The 17714-nt window shown below is 35.5% G+C and overlaps 2 protein-coding genes across 3 annotated transcripts in view; one reads left to right on the top strand and one right to left on the bottom strand.

Moving 5' to 3' along the window:
- The first annotated feature begins 547 nt into the window (after positions 1 to 547).
- ift140 (intraflagellar transport 140 homolog (Chlamydomonas)) overlaps positions 548 to 17714 on the top strand; it is a 25287-nt gene continuing 8120 nt past the window's right edge. The window contains exons 1-18 of one of the 2 annotated variants that reach the window (XM_024284684.2): positions 548 to 706; positions 1046 to 1203; positions 1286 to 1507; positions 2772 to 2893; positions 3031 to 3161; positions 3959 to 4134; positions 4226 to 4317; positions 4392 to 4498; positions 5478 to 5608; positions 5685 to 5888; positions 5983 to 6055; positions 6138 to 6229; positions 6316 to 6443; positions 6535 to 6652; positions 6740 to 6861; positions 6942 to 7077; positions 8783 to 8914; positions 9380 to 9585. In XM_024284684.2, coding sequence (XP_024140452.1) covers positions 1057 to 1203; positions 1286 to 1507; positions 2772 to 2893; positions 3031 to 3161; positions 3959 to 4134; positions 4226 to 4317; positions 4392 to 4498; positions 5478 to 5608; positions 5685 to 5888; positions 5983 to 6055; positions 6138 to 6229; positions 6316 to 6443; positions 6535 to 6652; positions 6740 to 6861; positions 6942 to 7077; positions 8783 to 8914; positions 9380 to 9585 — 2339 coding nt within the window. In that variant the 5' untranslated portion in view covers positions 548 to 706; positions 1046 to 1056. The remainder of the gene's footprint in view (positions 707 to 1045; positions 1204 to 1285; positions 1508 to 2771; positions 2894 to 3030; positions 3162 to 3958; positions 4135 to 4225; positions 4318 to 4391; positions 4499 to 5477; positions 5609 to 5684; positions 5889 to 5982; positions 6056 to 6137; positions 6230 to 6315; positions 6444 to 6534; positions 6653 to 6739; positions 6862 to 6941; positions 7078 to 8782; positions 8915 to 9379; positions 9586 to 17714) is intronic. The other variant, XM_024284685.2, reaches the window with a different exon arrangement.
- tmem204 (transmembrane protein 204) overlaps positions 12323 to 17714 on the bottom strand; it is a 7427-nt gene continuing 2035 nt past the window's right edge. The window contains exons 2-3 of the mRNA XM_024284686.2: positions 16606 to 16761; positions 12323 to 13073 (exon numbers count right to left, since the gene is read on the bottom strand). Of these exons, the coding sequence (XP_024140454.1) occupies positions 12829 to 13073; positions 16606 to 16761 (401 nt within the window). The 3' untranslated portion in view covers positions 12323 to 12828. The remainder of the gene's footprint in view (positions 13074 to 16605; positions 16762 to 17714) is intronic.

The following is a 17714-nucleotide window of genomic DNA, read 5'->3' as shown; positions in this document are numbered from 1 at the left end:
AATATTACTCGCATAAGAGTTTAGACAGTATATGAGAAAAAAACTGATGCTTTGCAGGCAAAACTATTTTTTAGCTCATATTTTTAAAAAGAAGTTTTGGTTTCTTTATAAAAACTGAAAATAAACTGAACCGGCAATAAGACTAATCATTCTGTCTCACATATAGTTTCAAAAAGTTGATCTTAACATATCAGCTTTGCATCATCTTTAAGTTGAAAAATTATATTTTTTTGAGTGCATGGAGGTGCAATAACAGTTTGACACAATTAATATAAAAATAAAACATCCTTAATTCAAATTAAATCCAAATTTATATTAAAAAGTTTCATGTCAATAAAGTATTTTTATCAATATTATGAGCACATATAAATACGTTAGTGTAAAGAAAAGTTAACAAATTTCTAAACCTAATCAAAAAATCTGAATCCACTTGATTATAGATGCATAATAAATGATAAGAATTAATTTAAGTATTTAAAATGGTCACACAAAAATAAATAACCAATATAAAATAGAAAATATATGTATTTTATTTTGGTAACTCACTACTACATCCGCAGCAGACGTTGCCATGGGCAACCAAAGCGAGACGCTTTTTACTCGCGCAGGAAGCTACACAGCGACATCTGAAGTAACGGTCCTTGTCTTACTATTTTCAAGTTTTACCTAAAATAGTTATAATTATTTCGAATAAGCCGGTAGTGTGGTAAGTTCCTGATAACTTTAACTAAACGCTTTCTTTCTTTGTATTTTTGTAACGACAGTTCGTGAAAAAAGACCGAATTTAGCTAGCTAAGCTAATGCTAGCAGCTAGTAAAAACAACAACGAAACAAGCCTATTTGTTCCCTGCAAATGTTTTATTCCCACAATGCTGGCTTTCCCAAATATGTGCCACGAGGAATATATAAAGTTTGCATAAATATATAATTGTTAACAAACTAGCTGCCTGTTTGAAATATTATTGACTGTCAAACTAGATTCATTGTTGAATTTAGTTGCTATTAGCAACAGTTTTTTTGGCCACATCTTCGTATTCTTTTCCAGTTTTAGGGGCCATGGCGGTGTACTTTGACCACCGCATCGAGGCCCCAGAAAGCAGCGATGCTCCCTGTCAGTTAACATGGCATTCCACTCTTCCTGTTCTGGCTGTGGCATCCAAAAGTCCTTCATCTGGAGGGAATGTAGATCTCTATCTGCAGCAGGTAAACACCTACCTCTAATGGTGACAGGACTTCATTTTTTTGTTTTTCAAAATCCATCTGATAAATTGTTATTCATATCCAGGGAGAACATGTGGAGAACTGTCATGTAGAGCGTCCCCATCAGCCCATGGTGCTCCACTGGCATCCACTAAAGCCGGTTTTGGCTCTGGGATGGGAGAACGGTGAAGTTGTGCTGCTCATGCACCCGTCTGGAGATCAGACAGTTCTACCCGGTCTACACACAGCTTCTATCACGCTGCTGGAATGGAGTAGTTCTGGTAGCCGCCTGGTAACAGGCGATCAGGTATTTAGCTATTTTTTACATCAAAGGGGAATAAAAGTACACCAAAAATAATGAAATTTACAATTAAAATATCATACGATAAATATATCATACTTGACTGCCTTGTATGTTTAATATGAGACAAGCTGCTGCAGCAGGAGGAATTTTTTTTGACACAGTGAGTTTTATTTTGAAAGGAACTAGGGTGCTCTGCTGTCAAAAGTAAAATAAGTTACAACTGTTATTTATAGAAACATAGACACTGTTGCAATTCAGTTATTGTAATATTTAAAAACTAAATCTATAAAAATGCTTAATTGTCAAAAAAAGCATAAATATTGTGCATTTTTAAACAATAAAGTGGGACTCTTTGGATTCTGTTTTGTAAGAAACTAGACTAAATAACTCTTTTAGCTTTAAGGTTTGCAGACCCTGTTTTATAGCCAATAGATAAGGAGTGTCAAATTCAATCACGCAAGGGCCCAAAATCTAACAGGATAAACATTTATTGAACACTGTAAAAAGAAATTTTTACAACTTTAAAGCCAAAGCTTTTTTAACGCAATTATGAACTATATATATAGCATTACCTGCAATAATGCTAGTGTGACTGCTGTAAGCTGAATTTGGTCGCTGAAATTGATAGCTAAAAACACTGAAGCTGATAGATGAAAACGTTGAAGCCGACAGCCTGCTAAAATATTAGCTAAATGCCAAATTAGCCTAAAAAACAAACACATAGGTTAGCCAAAACAGCTAACATGTAGCTAAACTTGAAAATATCATAAAAAACCTGAAAAAATACCTAAATTAGCCAAAACAGCTAGCTTGTAAATATTAGCCTAACTCCAAAAAAACCTAAAAAAATTAAAAAGAAAAGCCTAAATCGGACAAAACAGCTAGCATGTAGCTGAAATATTAGCTAAACTCCATAACAGCCTAAAAAAACTAACAAAAAAACCTAATTTAGCCAAAACAGCTAGCATGTAGCTGAAATATTAGCTCCAAAAAAGCCCAAAAAATCATAGTAAATTGTACAAAAAGCTAGCAGAATGCCAATTTTTAAAAATTTAAAACTGTAACTTTTTAACTTAATGATGAATAATAAAATGGCACAAATATTATCCCAGAATAAATCTGCTTAAACCTTCAAAAACATTCTATAAAATTGTCTGAAGATGTCTGAAGTACTTATATTATTTATCCAGGCTTTATCTTGCTAATATGGACATAAAATTGCCTAACTTTGATATATTTCTATGTTGTGGGATTTATTTGTTGGCAGACTGGAGTTTTAGCTGTTTGGAAAGTAGACGCCAGAGGAAGACTTCAGGGAAACCATTTAGTGAAGCATGAATACAACAAACCTTTGACCTGCTGCATCTTCAGACCAGCCTCGCCTGGAATGTAAGTAACTCTTTACAACTAACTTGGTCAAAATGTTTGTTGAAACCTTATTAAGTAGATAAATGCAGTCTATTCACACCATGGTAAGCTTTGGTTGAGATGTGACATTTAAGTTTGGTCCAAACTGTCTGTAACAGCGATGTGGCAATGCTTGCTCGAGCATCAGTGAGCGGCGATGAGAACGCTCTGGACATGTTCAGCTGGAAGGGAGCCCCTCTGAAAATGGGACCCCAGGAGGGACTTGTGTTCTACGTCGGCTCTGCTGATGGTATTTTTTGGAAAGTTGTTCATTTTTCTTAGTTGTGAAAGAAGTAAGCTATGCTCTAGTTAAGGGTCTGCAACCTTTAACGCTAAAAGAGCCATTTGGTCCAGTTTCTTACAGACCAGAACCCAACAGGAGCCACAAAGTCCCATTTGATTGTTAAAAATGCACAATATTAATTTGTTTTTTAAATATTACAATAATTCTATATGTTTATATGTTTCTATATATACTTTTGACAGCACCACACTCGTTCCTTTCAAAATAAAATCCAAACTGTGTCAATTAATGTCCTCCTGTTGCAGCAGGTTTACTTTTATTAAAAATACAAGGCAGTCAAGCATGATATTTTTTATTATTATTATATATTTTATTAGTTTGGTGTGCTTTTTGTCCTTTAATCTAAAAAATACTCAATAAAACTCAACAAAACACACAATTTTAAATCATTTTCAATCATTTTAAACCACATTTGTTCAAAACTTAAACCACTTTAGTGTAATTTACCAAAATAAATACTTTTATTTGACTAACTATAACCTAAAAATAAAGATTTAAAGAATATTTCTACAGAATTTCTGACAATAAATTAAAAATTTTAACTTAGATGCTTGACATGATAAAAATCAGAACAGAAATGACAAAACTAAACTAACTAATCTTTTGTATATTCAATCGTTAGTGTTTTTCCTTAAAGCTAAAGAGCCACAATAAAGGGATAAAAGAGCCACAGGTTGCAGACCCCTGCTCTAGTCGAATTGTAGAATTTTATTCTCTATTTACTGTACGTCTGTCACATGCAGGGAAAGTCCACAGCGTGGATGAACACGGTAAAACCAGCACACTTCTCCGTGTTGACGGCTCCATCAAAACACTTTTCTTTGTGAAGAAGAGAGAAGTCCTGGCAGTGATCACAGACACGCTCATGCTGTTTCAGTACAATCTTGTAGCAGAGGGCGAAGCACAGGAATTTATGAAGGTATTCTTAAAAAAAACAATTTTCAATGTTTATTTGACACACAAATGATAGTAAATAGGAGTTGTACTTATTGCTGTACTTCTCATGGCAGGCTAAGCTGAGCAGTAAGCCCGGGCAGAATGTGGATGTTGTTTGGACAGAAAACAACCTCCTCATTACAGCATCGGGGGAACCCACCATCAGGTCAGTTTGTACCTCCATATTTTAGATTCCATTTGTTGTGGCTTATTTCATTTAGTTTTTCTTTAATTGTTTAGGTTGTGGGACTTGGAGAGAGATGACAACTACATTTTGTCTCTTGATGAGACGTTGGGATTCGATCGGGGCGAGCTGATCAATTGTATGTCATACTGTTCAACAAAAGGTAACCCATGAACATTTGTAACATACAAACCAATTCATTATTGCTGATTTTTTTAGGACTTGTAAAAATATAAATAGAACCTAATTAATGCGATAATATTTATTATTGCTGCTGTGAGGCGTTCTGCTGTGCAGATGTGAGATCAGCGTAATAAAACTCAGTTTAAAATAAACGTTTTTTTTTTTTTTTACATTCTGTGATTGAGATTTTATTAAATTAAAGAGAGAATATGGCATTTGTTTTGTAGTTTTTGGACAAAATAAATAAGGCGCAGAACAAACGTCAATCTGACGGGTGCAGTGCAGAGCAGCAGCACACCTGCTATGAGGGGCGGAGCATAACGTAGATTTCTGCTATGAGAAATCCAAAATCATTTTTTTTATTTTGGGATGGGGACCGACATTAATTTTTCACAATAACGAGCTCTGGCGTTGTCTAAAAATTGCAGAAGCTCCACGGTTCTCCGCGAAAGTCCCGCCCACTGACGTTGATTAGTTTGTTGACACATTTTTTTTCTTGTTGTTTTTATGAAATTATACTGAAACCTCTCTAACTATGTTGCAAAAAGAGTTTGTTAAACATTTTTGGGGTTTCCACAGCAAAATGAATCCCATTTTCCCAGATTAAATTTTCTGTTTTTTCATGATTTTATGTCTAGTATATGAATAAAAGATGGAAAAATGACAAGATAAAGGTAGTGCCATCAGATACTCTTTCAAATTGAAAATACAGAAAATTCAAATATAGACAAAAACTGAGTTTAATGGTTAACGAGTTTAAAATAAACATTCTAAATGTACAATTTTGTGTGTGATTTTTATATTATGATTATTTGCAGATAATAAGTGGCTGGCAAATACTGTTACTAAAAAAAAAAAAAAATCAATGGCAATTAATTGCGATTCATTCATATTTTTTTTTTCTTTAAAAATACTTCAAATTTAAGTTTACTCTGTGCTAATATTAATTTTAATCCTAGAAATTCTGGCTGCTGGTACCGCTAATGGACGCATAGCAATGTGGAAGATGATCAGCAGCAGATCAGATGCCAAGACTCAGTGGAAATTACAGACACCCACTGAAATAGAGGGAAATGTAACACAGCTTCAGGTAGTGTCCAGAAAAACGTAATGGGAGTGTACCGTGGGCGGGGTGCAGAAAATCTAACAGTCCTTTAATTTTACAGTGGGGCTGCAGCTTGAATCTTCTGGCTGCAAACAACTCTAAGACGGTGTTAATCCTCTGCGAGCATCTGATGTCCGCCCACTTCAGCCAGCAGGTGGCAGCAGTGCAGCTCACCCCAACACAGCTCAGCATCGCTAACTTTAGCACAGGGGTGCACCTCGCTCTCCAGTCTGATATGCACATCAAAGGAGTTTGTGTTACCAAGGTAAGAGCATAGATGTCACACCTCAACGTTTTTTTTCAAATATGTTGCAGAGGCTGATAGTAATTCAATCATTACTTGGTTGTTTCACCTGTAGGACTCTGTAATAGTCTGGAATGGTAAATTAGTCAACGTGTATGAGCTTTCAGGGACAGCTTTGCACAATACAGGTAAAGTATAAACCAAAATCAGTGTATACAGTAGTACACTATTCTGTTTTAACCATTCTCCCCTCCCCTTCTAAATTCCCAGGATCCTTTCTTTGCGATTCCCATGTGGTAGCCGTGCATGATGAGAACCTCTACACAGTAGAACCAAACAAGGTGCAAATCCGAACACCACAGGTCTGTTTGCACCACTTCAAAACCGTCTCCTGATAGTGAACACTCATTTAGAAGACTCCTCTGACCGTATGTACTGTTTCCTTCAGGGCACAGTAAAGCAGCATTTATATTTCTCCAAGGCAGAGGGGAACCCTGTTCTACTGGACGTGTGCCAGTCCTACCTGGTGGTGGGTACAGACACGGCACACATCCAAGTTTTTGACCTTTCCAGAAGGTACAAAGCTTAAAACTCCACAATAAATACACAAATAAAAGCACATCAGCTGCATCTGTGTCGTGACTGACATTTTGTTTGTGTTTTCTAGAGATGCCAAAGCGCATTGCAAGACTAAGAACTTGGCAGACCACATTGCTAATCTGGGCGCCCTGCGGTCAGTCAAGTGTAACGCCAGTGGCTCCTACATCAGCATCTTAATCTCTCAGGTTCATAGACATCTTCTCTTTCCCATCTAAATTTATGAAGGGAAAATCTGGTGCTTTTCTCTGAGGATCATAACACCTTTCTTACAGGTTAACGGACGACTCGACCACAAGGTGTACTTCTATGACATTGAGATGGACACTCTGACACACTTTGACTTCTTTACTGGCAGACCTTCCAGCAGTGTCTCACAACCAGAAGAAAGTGAAAAGTAACTGTTTTTTCTGCACTCATTGCTTTTACACATACTTTTGTGTACACATGTCCTCATTGTGATCTTTTTTGTCCCAGAGAGGAGTCTTCTGAAAGTGAACTCAGTGGCCGCTCCCCTGTATCTCACTTCTGGGACGAGAGTGAGCCTCGCCTTTTTGTGTGTGAGACCGTACCAGTCAGCTCGGAAACCTCATCAGAACCTTTCTTGGATATGGTAAGAGAAGGTTATTCAGGTCCAGCTGTTTCCAACTGAATTAGAATGAAAATTATTAAAATATTGCAACCAATTTTACAAAGCTAATATTTATTACAAAGATAATGTGAGTGCACACAGTCAGTCAGCATGACAAAAATAGATTTTATGACATATTATTGGCCCAGTTTACAAACATTTTTTTAATTATGACTTTAAATCTCGTAAATTTATGAGAAAAAAGTCAGAACTGTTAAATTACGAGAATAAAGTTGTACATTTATGACTTGAAAAGTCGTAGGATAAATGTATGACTTTCTTCTTATAAATCTACGAGAAAAAAACTTAAAAAGTAGTATTAAAAGTAGTAAATTTATGCAATTTAAAGTAGGCAATTTACAGAAAAAAAATCGTAAAATTGCTTTTTGTCTTTTTGGATGGCCCTAATATTGTAGGATTTGCTTGGAGGCTGTTTGTGTTTCTTTTTGTCTTTTTTCCCCTTAATAATAATAATAATATTCAATATAAATCATATAAATTCATTTAAAACAAACTATATAATGTCCATAGTGAAAGACTTGACCTCCCTGCAGTGATGCATCCCAATCTTCTTCATATTGTCAATGATAGTCACCTGAGCAAAACAAAGTCAACTAGAAAAGTTGCATTACCTGCAATAATGCTGGTGTGAATGTTTTTAGCTGAAAATGGTGAAATGCAATTTACTTTAATTTCTGAAGAGATTTACTGAAAATGCAAAAGCTAATTGCAAAATGTAAAATTTTCTAAAAGACTGGACATTTCATTAAAGAACTACGAAAGAGCGCTGAAGTTGATCTAAATTTCTGAAAAGTTTGTAGATAAAATTGCTTAAAAATCCCTAATATATACCAATTTTGCAAATATATTTAGTGTGTTGCTTAAATATGAGCTAAACTTCCAATTAGCCCAAAAACCTTAGTAGATGCCAAATTAGCCAAAAAAGCTAGCTCTCTGGTTAAATATTTGCTAAACTCCAAAATAGCCTAAAATTTCTCAGTAAACTGAATCAGTCCAAAATGTTGCTAAAAACAAGCTTAACTCCAAACTATCCTATTAAAACCCCAGTAGATCACATATTGTCCCAAAACTTTAGAATGTTGCTAAAATATTAGCTTAACTCCACATTAGCATAAAAAGACCTCAGCAGATAACAAATTAGCCAAAAAAGCTAGCACATTGCTTAAATACTAACTAAACTCCAAAATAGTCTAAAATTCCTTATTAAACTAAATTATTCAAAAACATTAGCCTGTTGCTAAAATAGAAGTAAAACTCTAAATTACCCAAAAAACTCCCAGTAGATAACAACTTAGCCAAAACGTTAGCATTTTGATAAAATATTAGCTTAACTCCACATTAGCATAAAAAGACCTCAGTAGATGCCAAATTAGCCAAAAAAGCTAGCACATTGCTTAAATACTAGCTAAACTCCAAAATAGTCTAAAATTCATCAGTAAACTAAATTAGTCAAAAACATTAGCCTGTCGCTAAAATAGAAGTAAAACTCTAAATTACCCAAAAAACTCCCAGTAGATAACCAATTAGCCAAAACATTAGCATGTTGCTAAAATATTAGATAAACTTATTTTTTTTATTTTTACTATAAAAGATTTAAACTTAGCCCATGAATATATTTAAAGTCTTGTTGCTAATCTACTGAAAATGACACTTTCCCTTCTCTTAGGTGGACGTGTCAGTCGTGACACTGTTTTGTACTCAGGAGTACGGGCTCCTTCTTCACGATTACTACCTGAAACCTTCCGGCCTGCAGGCCCTCCTCGCTCTGGATGTGCCTTACTATTATTTCAGCTGCAAGGTGAGGTCAAGATGAATTCGCCCTGCAAATAATTAATTTTTTTTATTATATGTTTGCATGTTTGTTGCAATTTGTTTACATTGTTTTTTATGTGAAACTGTATGTTTGGTCCAATGTACTCTAGCTGTTATTTCGGAAAGGTGGTGTCTTTCAACCAGATGTAAGTCTTTTCCCCCAAAAAGTTGTTCAAAAAGTTTCAGTGTTACCTCCCAGCGTCCATAATGTGATGCATTATAAAAAAAAAAAAAAGAAAGTTTAAGATGGTCACAAATGCATCCATGATTTGTCTGGACCTGTGTCACTTTTGTATTTACTTGTGTTGGTGGATAGAGTAGATCTGTGATGCTCTATCCTTCAGCAACAACCCCAGATTTTTTGCATCCTTGTAACATGACTTTATAACACAATTCCACATGTTTTACCTTATAGTTTTTTAAAACCGCCTCTCTGGTTTGCATTTCACAGCCTGGTGAGAAAGATGTAGGCTCAACTGAGGCCTTAAAATCCGAGCCCTCTCAGTTCCCTCATATGGTGTCCAGACGAGCTCTGAGAGACTTTGTGGGTCTGGAGAGCTGTGAAAAGGCCACTCGGGATGCCATGCTCAACTTCAGCTTCTACCTGACCATCGGTGACATGGACAAGGCCTTTAAGTCAATCAAGCTCATTAAAAGGTAAGATATTAATGTTAGAACATAGTCTGTGAGAGAAGAAGGAGATGATTGTTATAGAAAAGATAAAGAAAAACATGACCAAAACATTGAGCGGTTCGTCACAAAATATGGTGAGAAAAATGTTTTAAGACCTCAATTTTTACACGTTCATAGTATTTATTTTTTAAAAATCCTTCTCTTCTTGTCTCAAGAATTAAAAATCTTTTATTAGTTTAACTTACAGTGAAAAAAGGAACAATACCGGACATGATTAAGGGCTTTTTTCTATCTGCATTGAGGGAAGGAACTCTTCACTGTGTATATATGTGACTGTTTTTGTTATTGACGGGTGTGTTCTGAAGGGATGTACTTTTCTAAACACATTCGGAATTACTCACACACACACTCACACACATGAAGTTCCCCTGCCAGTTTGATGGAGAAGGAGTGCCCCCCCTCCATTCTTCCAAACATGAAATCATGTCAGCAGAAGGATGTGTGCGCTCGTTCCTGTGTGTGTGTGTGCACGCTCGAGTGGTTGTCAGAGAAATTTAACATGGATATGCATCAGAGATGTGATATTATCTTCTGGAGAATACGTGATTGAGGGCACCCGTTTCAGGTTGTGCTGCTGTCTCACGTACAAACATTACTCAAACGGGAAAATGGCGTTGGCTTGGCAAACTGTCCGACGGCCGGATATTCCAAAGAATTTAATAGTCATGATGACAGTTTTACTAAGTTCCTTATTGATGGCTATTTTTATGCCCGCTTAAGTTGATATTGTGTTTGACTCCCACTCACATAATTGTGCATTTCCTTCAGGAGTAACCTGTGTCATCAGGGACTTTTGACTGTACGATCAACAATGGGATTCCATTTTTAGATCTGAATTCAGCTTTTTAATGTACCTGGAACCATCATGTCTGTTTGCATGGATGGATGGTATATCTGTGTCAGTCAAACTCTGTGAAGCTTTATTATAGAGGAAAACATTCCTGGATGTTCTTCAACATATCCCGCTCTGGCATGTACTGACTGACTGGACACACCTGATCCAGGTAATGAGCCGTGAATTGGGGAGTGAGATCAGGAAAACATCTTGAAGCCTGGAGTTGCTCACCCTTGCTTTAGTGGTTCATCTGGAGCTTTCTTCATCTCATCAAATCTAATTGAAATACAGACTTATTGGTAATTAGTTGGAGCAGACATAAACTTCCATTTAGAAGGTTGGGAGTTTGATTCGTCACGGTTCTACAGGCTGGAGTAAATAAAGCCCTAAGTAATGTACAGATGTTTGATTTTGTATGGATAAAATTCGCTTTGATAAGAGTGAAAAAAAAAACATTTTATATATTGTATTACGGAGACCCTTGGGTAGATCAAGATTTAAAAAAATGTATCTGGTGTACACCAGATTCAAGAAATAAAATGTAGAAAAAAAGCTAATAGTAATTGGTGCGCACTCTGGTTCTCACCAGATAGTAATAGTGGTGCCCACCAGGTAGTAACTGGTGCTCACTAGATATCAACTACTGCTCACCAGATAGCAACAAAAAAACTTTTTTTTTTTCTCCAGTTCTTTTTTTTTTTTACTTCAATGTCCCTGTAGGGACACCGTATTTTATGAAGTTTCAAATCAGATTTTTTTAATGGTAAAGTTATTTTACAATAGATTATTTTTTAAGATAGAAAAGTATTACTTTTTAATGATGAACATAACCACTTTGATGAGTGAACCCAACCAAGATTGTCAGTTTTGTTTGTGAAAAACTAAAATCCTTCTTTTTTTCTTTGATTAAAATATTTCCTTTTTGTTCGTTAATCCTCAATGAAAGGATACATTTTTATTTAAATAAGAAATAGAATTTGCATTAACTGTCTCATCTGGAAGGTTACTGTGGATCCATACTTAGCATCATTTCTTCAGTAAATATTAAAAAGTCACTATTTTGCTGGAGTCCTCAAATGATAAAAATAAAATTATACCTTTTTTATTTAAAAATACACATGCCACTCTCATTGTTGCATACTTTATAAAAACAAAACATTGAATTTTGCACTTTTAGGAATGCATTGCATTGTTTATGGAACATCTTGTATAATTTATTAGTTTTAAAAGCTGATTATGTTTTGATTACAGCTTTTATTCTTTAAAGTCAACGCTGAATTGTATCAGTCTATTACTCGTGATAATTGAAGTTAAATAACATGTATTGGAAAAACCTTTGAAAAAAACTATTAATATAAAATATTACAGATCAAACCAAAAATCTGATGCTTTACACAGATTTGAAGCCGCACTTTTACTTTTGTTTATTAACTCTTCCCCCTGTCTATTAATCCTGAAAATGACACTAAATATTAACAACAGTTTCTCAAATGTAAGGATCACATTTATTGAAATAAAAAATAATATATATCATTTAACCTGCTCCTTTGATAAAGTGAAATGCCCAAACATATTGGAATTCTTTGCAGTTATAGTGTTAATTAATCATTTGAAATAAACTAGATGTACCAAAAACAAACAGTTGTTCATTTAAAATGCAAACATTAATTTGAGCCCGGTCCTTTTCCTGACAGCCCTGATTCGCTTCATCCACAAGACGAATATTATCAGTTTTAAAAAATTGTGCTTGGAAACCAAAACTGATCTGTGATCATGTCTGCATTCCCTGTAAGCAGCTATTTTAGTCAGAAATCTGTGGAAATGCATTGTCTGTAACCAGAATTTAGATGAAATGCGACACAAATAAAAAGAAACAAAAACTTCATATTCATTATAGGATATTCACTTTCAATTGTATGAATTTTAAGACACAAATATGAGGTAATGTGGTGTATTTATTTCCAAATTAAATTATGAAGGGAGTTATTCAAAAAGCTCCTGTTTGCCACAAGGGTCAAGGTCCAGCTTGATCTTCTTCTAAAGGTGGTGTCCATAAGTCCATGTCATATTTGCTCCCAGCTCACCCAAGTGTAAATATGTGAAGAAGTGTCATTAGGTTTGTATTTGTTTAGCTTACGGACTTCCTAATACATTACTTTAGTTAAATATTTGACTCCTGTGCTCAAAGCAGCAGAATAATTCTAACGAGTAAAAGAAACCGTGTACAGTAGCAGGTACATGCTTGTGGAGCCACAGAAAACCCCTTTTTTTCTCCTGAGAGTCATAATTAGTATTCGGACTAACACAGTTATGTTGGAGAAAGTAGTTCTCATGTCCTTCGATTAGTCCTTTTTGTCTCCGTTCACCAAGTTTCAACATGGAGACTCCACGTAGTCGTTGTTGAGGCGTGGGTGAAAAGGTGACGCGAGCGAGCGACTGATGATTATAACTCGAGGAGCCAGGCAGTCATCACGCCGGTGTAGAATGTTCCAGATTAGCATGGCTGCGGCCAGTGTGGCCAGAAGGCACGCCACTATGTCCACATAGCAGGAGTAGGACAGGTGTGTGTAAGGCCCGATCCGGTAGAAGGTCACGAGTCCAATTACCAGCACAAAACCTGAGCAGAAACAGAGAAAAAAAAACACAGTTAGTATTCTTTACTATGATCCGGAAAGTAATGAAAATATAGATATTTTTTAAACGCAACAAATTGTAAATGGTGTTTACTTCTATATAGCATCCAGGTTAGTTCCTGAGTAGTATCAAACAATATTCTACATTGATTTAGGAGGTAAAACTCTGAAAATTAGAACGTACGCTTTTATTTTGAAAGTAAACTGACTATTTGTTTTGGCAAATAAATATCTTGGTTGTAAAATGATACTAGAAACTTTTTTTGTTCACTTTAATATGGGGATGTTCATTTGGTATTAGCCAACAAGTCTTTGAAAATATCAGCACAAATGAAATTCCCCAAAAATGTGTTAAATCTGATCCCTATTTTCCAGTAAATTCAAGATATGAGCACATTTATTGGTCAAAACAGACGCTGATATCTAAAAAATAAAGTTAGATTTAGCATTTCCTTTTAATTCATATTCCCACAAAGCGACAGAAATGCTTTATTTTTCTTTCTAGGAGGATCAGCTTTTTTGAATGCATTCTTCTAGTTGTTAAAGAGCTGGAGCTCAGCGTGAAGCCTTTGAATTAGAGAATCTGCTTCCTCTTCTGAAGAACTTCAGAGACTTTGAGATAAAAATTCTCAAAAGCATAAAAATACTTGAGCTCCGGATAGATTGTCCCAAAATCCTTTGATTTGTCGCATCCGCAAATTTCTTTGATTTATTAGAGTCACGCCATGAGGAACTTGTGTTTGCATGCAAGGCCACAAAGACAGAAAAGGAAAGTTTAATCCTTTTGATCTGTTCTTAACTGATTTCAAATACTTTCTCTTGAAACTTCTTGATGCTTTTGAAGCGACCTACATTTGACTCGCTGCTTTACGAGATAGTCTGGAGCCGTTCACCTGCATAGATGTCTGGAACCTTCTGTGCAGAGGTATAAATACAAGAGCAAAAATAATGAGTGGAAGCAGGGATGTTAGTTCTGTAGGATATTAATCAATACGTTTCCTGGAACAGCCAGCGGCACCACTGAGGGGAGTTCATTTATATTTCTTCCTCCGCTGCAGTATGATGACTGTCATTGTTTAAAGTGAGGATGTGGATAATTCTGTCTGTATATCATTGTGTGTCTGCCACTCTTGTGTACACACACACATGCAACTGTTTGCCTAATCTGTGCATGTTTAACCTGTCTGGCTCCTTATCCAGTATAATGAATAATCTCCTGTCCGTGTCCCAGCCAGTTCGGGGTGTGTGTGAACCTCTTTTTTTGGCACAAACTTATCTCCCAAACTTCCTTCCCTTTCTTCCTCTTTCCATCCTTCCTTCCTTCCTTCCCTCCACACCACTCCCTAGGCTTCCAAGTTCATGTATTTACTGGACGTTTGACAAGACATCAAAATAGTTCCTCTGTCAATGCTAGTTCTTGAAAGTTTGTTTGTCTTGTCCCAGTTCCTTCCAGCAGTTTTGCTTATTGCTAGTAAATTTGTAAGATATAAACACAGAAAAAAGGTTATTTATTTCCTTCAAATCTAAAGTAACATCTCTTTGAAGGAATAATCAACATTTATGCCACATTAAAACAGATTTGATAAATGATAAGTTTGCAGATACGATGATTAAAGCAGCACAAATTGATTAAGTAGCAGAAAATGTGGCAAACCTCAAGAATATGTTTAGTATTTGTCAGATTTGTTCTATTTTATGTGGATAGTTATTATTAATTATTACTTAAATAATCAATACATTGGTGCACTAAATTTGTTAAGAACTTCAATAGATATAGGATCAATGTTTTGCACGCACTATTAACATTTCAGGCACAGTTCTGCCCAGCAAATGCAAGAAAATTGATATTTATACAATGCATTTTTAAAAATATGATGCATTTGTGCGTTTTGTCAACCAATCAGAAGCATGTTAGTCACTTTAACAGATTATTTCTGCAAAGAAATCTTTTTTTTTTATTTTGAGTACTCAAAGACTCATTTAAGGGGCTTCAGACTGATAGTGGATGAATGGTGAAACATGTCAAGACAGAAGATCAAGTTTAGATGACACCTAGATGAATGAGAAACCTCATTGGAACTTCAAATTTATGGAAATTTGATTAAATTTCTGACACAAATTTTGATTTTTTTTCTTTTTTTTGTGAAGCCAAACTTAATAAATATTCATTAATTTATTGATACTCAGCTAATTAATTTAAGCTTAACATAAAACATTTTTAGTATTTTTTTTAATGTGTTACTTTTGTACTTGGTTAACCATAACTGCATCTTGTAATTCAGCAGCATTGTGACCATATGAAAACGTAACTGTTTTTCTTATAATTATTTTAAATCAGGGATTTCAACCAAAATCCAAAACACACCTTAGTTCATGGGCGGGACAAGATACACATTTATTGAACATTGGATATTTGTAAAACTTTAAAAGCATAACTTTTGAACATAATTATGAACTGGATATACAGCATTACCTGCGATAATGCTACAAAAGATGCTAGTGCTGATAGCTGAAAACGCTAAAGCTGATAGCCAGCTAACATTTTAGCTAAATGCCAAATTAGCCTAAAAAACAAAAAAAATAAAATTTAGGTTAGCCAAAACAGCTAGCATGTAGCTGTAAAAATAGCTAAAGTCCAAAACAGCTTAAAAAAATTAAAAAGAAAAGCTTTAATTAGCCAAAACAGCTAGCATGTAGCTGAAATATTAGCTAAATTATTGTTAGAATAGTTATTATTTTGTTAGAATAGTGTCATCTCACTCAGATATTCCTCCGTTGTTCCTATAAAACTGCTGAAAAACCTTTAGCAAACATCATAACATTTTTATATTTCTCCTTGGATAAAGACTGTCCTGCCTGTTGGAATGTGAGTTAAATGGATTAATAAAAGAGATAATTCTATGTTTAATATTTGACATTTCCTATGATGAGATTTCATTTTTTTTGGGGTCATTTTTCCTTGGCCGAACAGTTCCCACCCTGCTTTCATGTGTACCGAGGGACATTTTCAAAGCACGCCATAAACACACAATCAAAAAAAAAACAACAACACACACACAAACATAATCCCTCTTCCACACAAACACAACACTGCCTGTTGAACACTGTCTTTCCCGTCGGTTCCCCCTCCCCTCTTTTTTCCTTCTTCAGCTCAGGGGTTTGCATAACAGGTAGTCACAGACATTTCCTCGTCCTGAGCAGGGATATCCTGGCGCCCGGCAGTCGCTCGCTGGTTCGCTGGAGCCCTGGGCCATGGATTATGGACTAGGACTAAATTTAGACCTCCTTCATGTTTCTCTAATGCCATGCAGCTGAATGGACACACAGCATGGCGACATGGCTGCTGAAATGGGGTTAATGGATGTAGTTTATCCTCACATGTTTTGACCGTTGGCCTGCAGGCCTGCAGGCCAACGGTCAAAACATGTGAGGATAAACTACATCTTCTTACATTTTTGCTTTATTTTTCCTTCCATCATTTAACTCAACAAATATAGCACAAGTGGCTTTACTTACTGGCTAGCTGGAAGAGTGCAGCTATGGCTTCCTCCCACCACTGGGACTCCTGTGTAACGAAGGGCAGCTCCATCAAGCCCAGAAGGAAGATGAGCTGACCAGCAGTCAGGGCCACGGTCGCCATCAGGTTGCACGCTCGCATCATGTTGAACTGCACTTTAAGGAGCAAAGCATAAGTGGTGTCAAAACTTCTGTTCTGCTCGCAAGAACAATTGCAAGTCTTGGATGTTTTCTTTAAAAAAAACAAAAAAAACATGAATGCTTTCTCATGAATGGATTCGGCACGATTCTTGAATGGCATTTTCTTAATGAAATATAGAGATCTCAGAAACTCACCATGAAAGACAAAAGCAGCAATCAAACCTTATATGTTTTATGTATGAAATCCCTCTAAAACATGTGTCAAAGTCAAGGCCCAGGGGCCAGATCCGGCCCTCTGGGTCTTAATCATTTTATTTTATTGTTATTAATGGTCTAATGTTATCTTGTGCTCATTTCTAACTTATATACTTTTAACAAAATCTATTTTTATGAAGAGATAAATATTAAAAGTTATTTGAGGTTTAAGTTGATTTATTCTGGAATAATATTCCTGTCTTTTTATGATTTTTATTTATGTTAAAAAGTTATGGTTTTAAAGTTTTAAAAATAGGCCTTATGCTAGCTTTGGACTATTTTGGCATTTATATTTTTTAGGCTGTTTTGGAGTTTAGCTAATATTTCAGCTACATGCTAGCTGTTTTGGCTAATTTAGGCTTTTTTCAGTTTTTAGGCTATTTTAAAGTTTAGCTATTTTTTCAGCTACATGCTAGCTGTTTTGGCTAACCTAAGTTTTTTTTAATGCTTTAGGCTAATTTGGCATTTTGCTAATATTTTTGCTGGCTATCAGTTTCAGTATTTTCAGCTGTTGACTTAGCATTTTCAGCTATCAGCTTCAGCGTTTTTAACTATCATCTTCAGCGTTTTCAGCTCTCGTTTTCAGCTATCAGCTTCAGTGTTTTTACCTATCAATTTCAGCGTTTTCAGCTATTGACTTAGCGTTTTCAGCTATCACCTTCTTCGTTTTCAGCTATCAGCTTCAGCGTTATTAACTATCACTTTCAGCGTTT

Source organism: Oryzias melastigma, linkage group LG19 (assembly GCF_002922805.2).
Source record: "Oryzias melastigma strain HK-1 linkage group LG19, ASM292280v2, whole genome shotgun sequence".
Lineage (NCBI taxonomy): Eukaryota > Metazoa > Chordata > Actinopteri > Beloniformes > Adrianichthyidae > Oryzias > Oryzias melastigma.
This window is presented reverse-complemented; position numbering and strand designations above follow the sequence as displayed.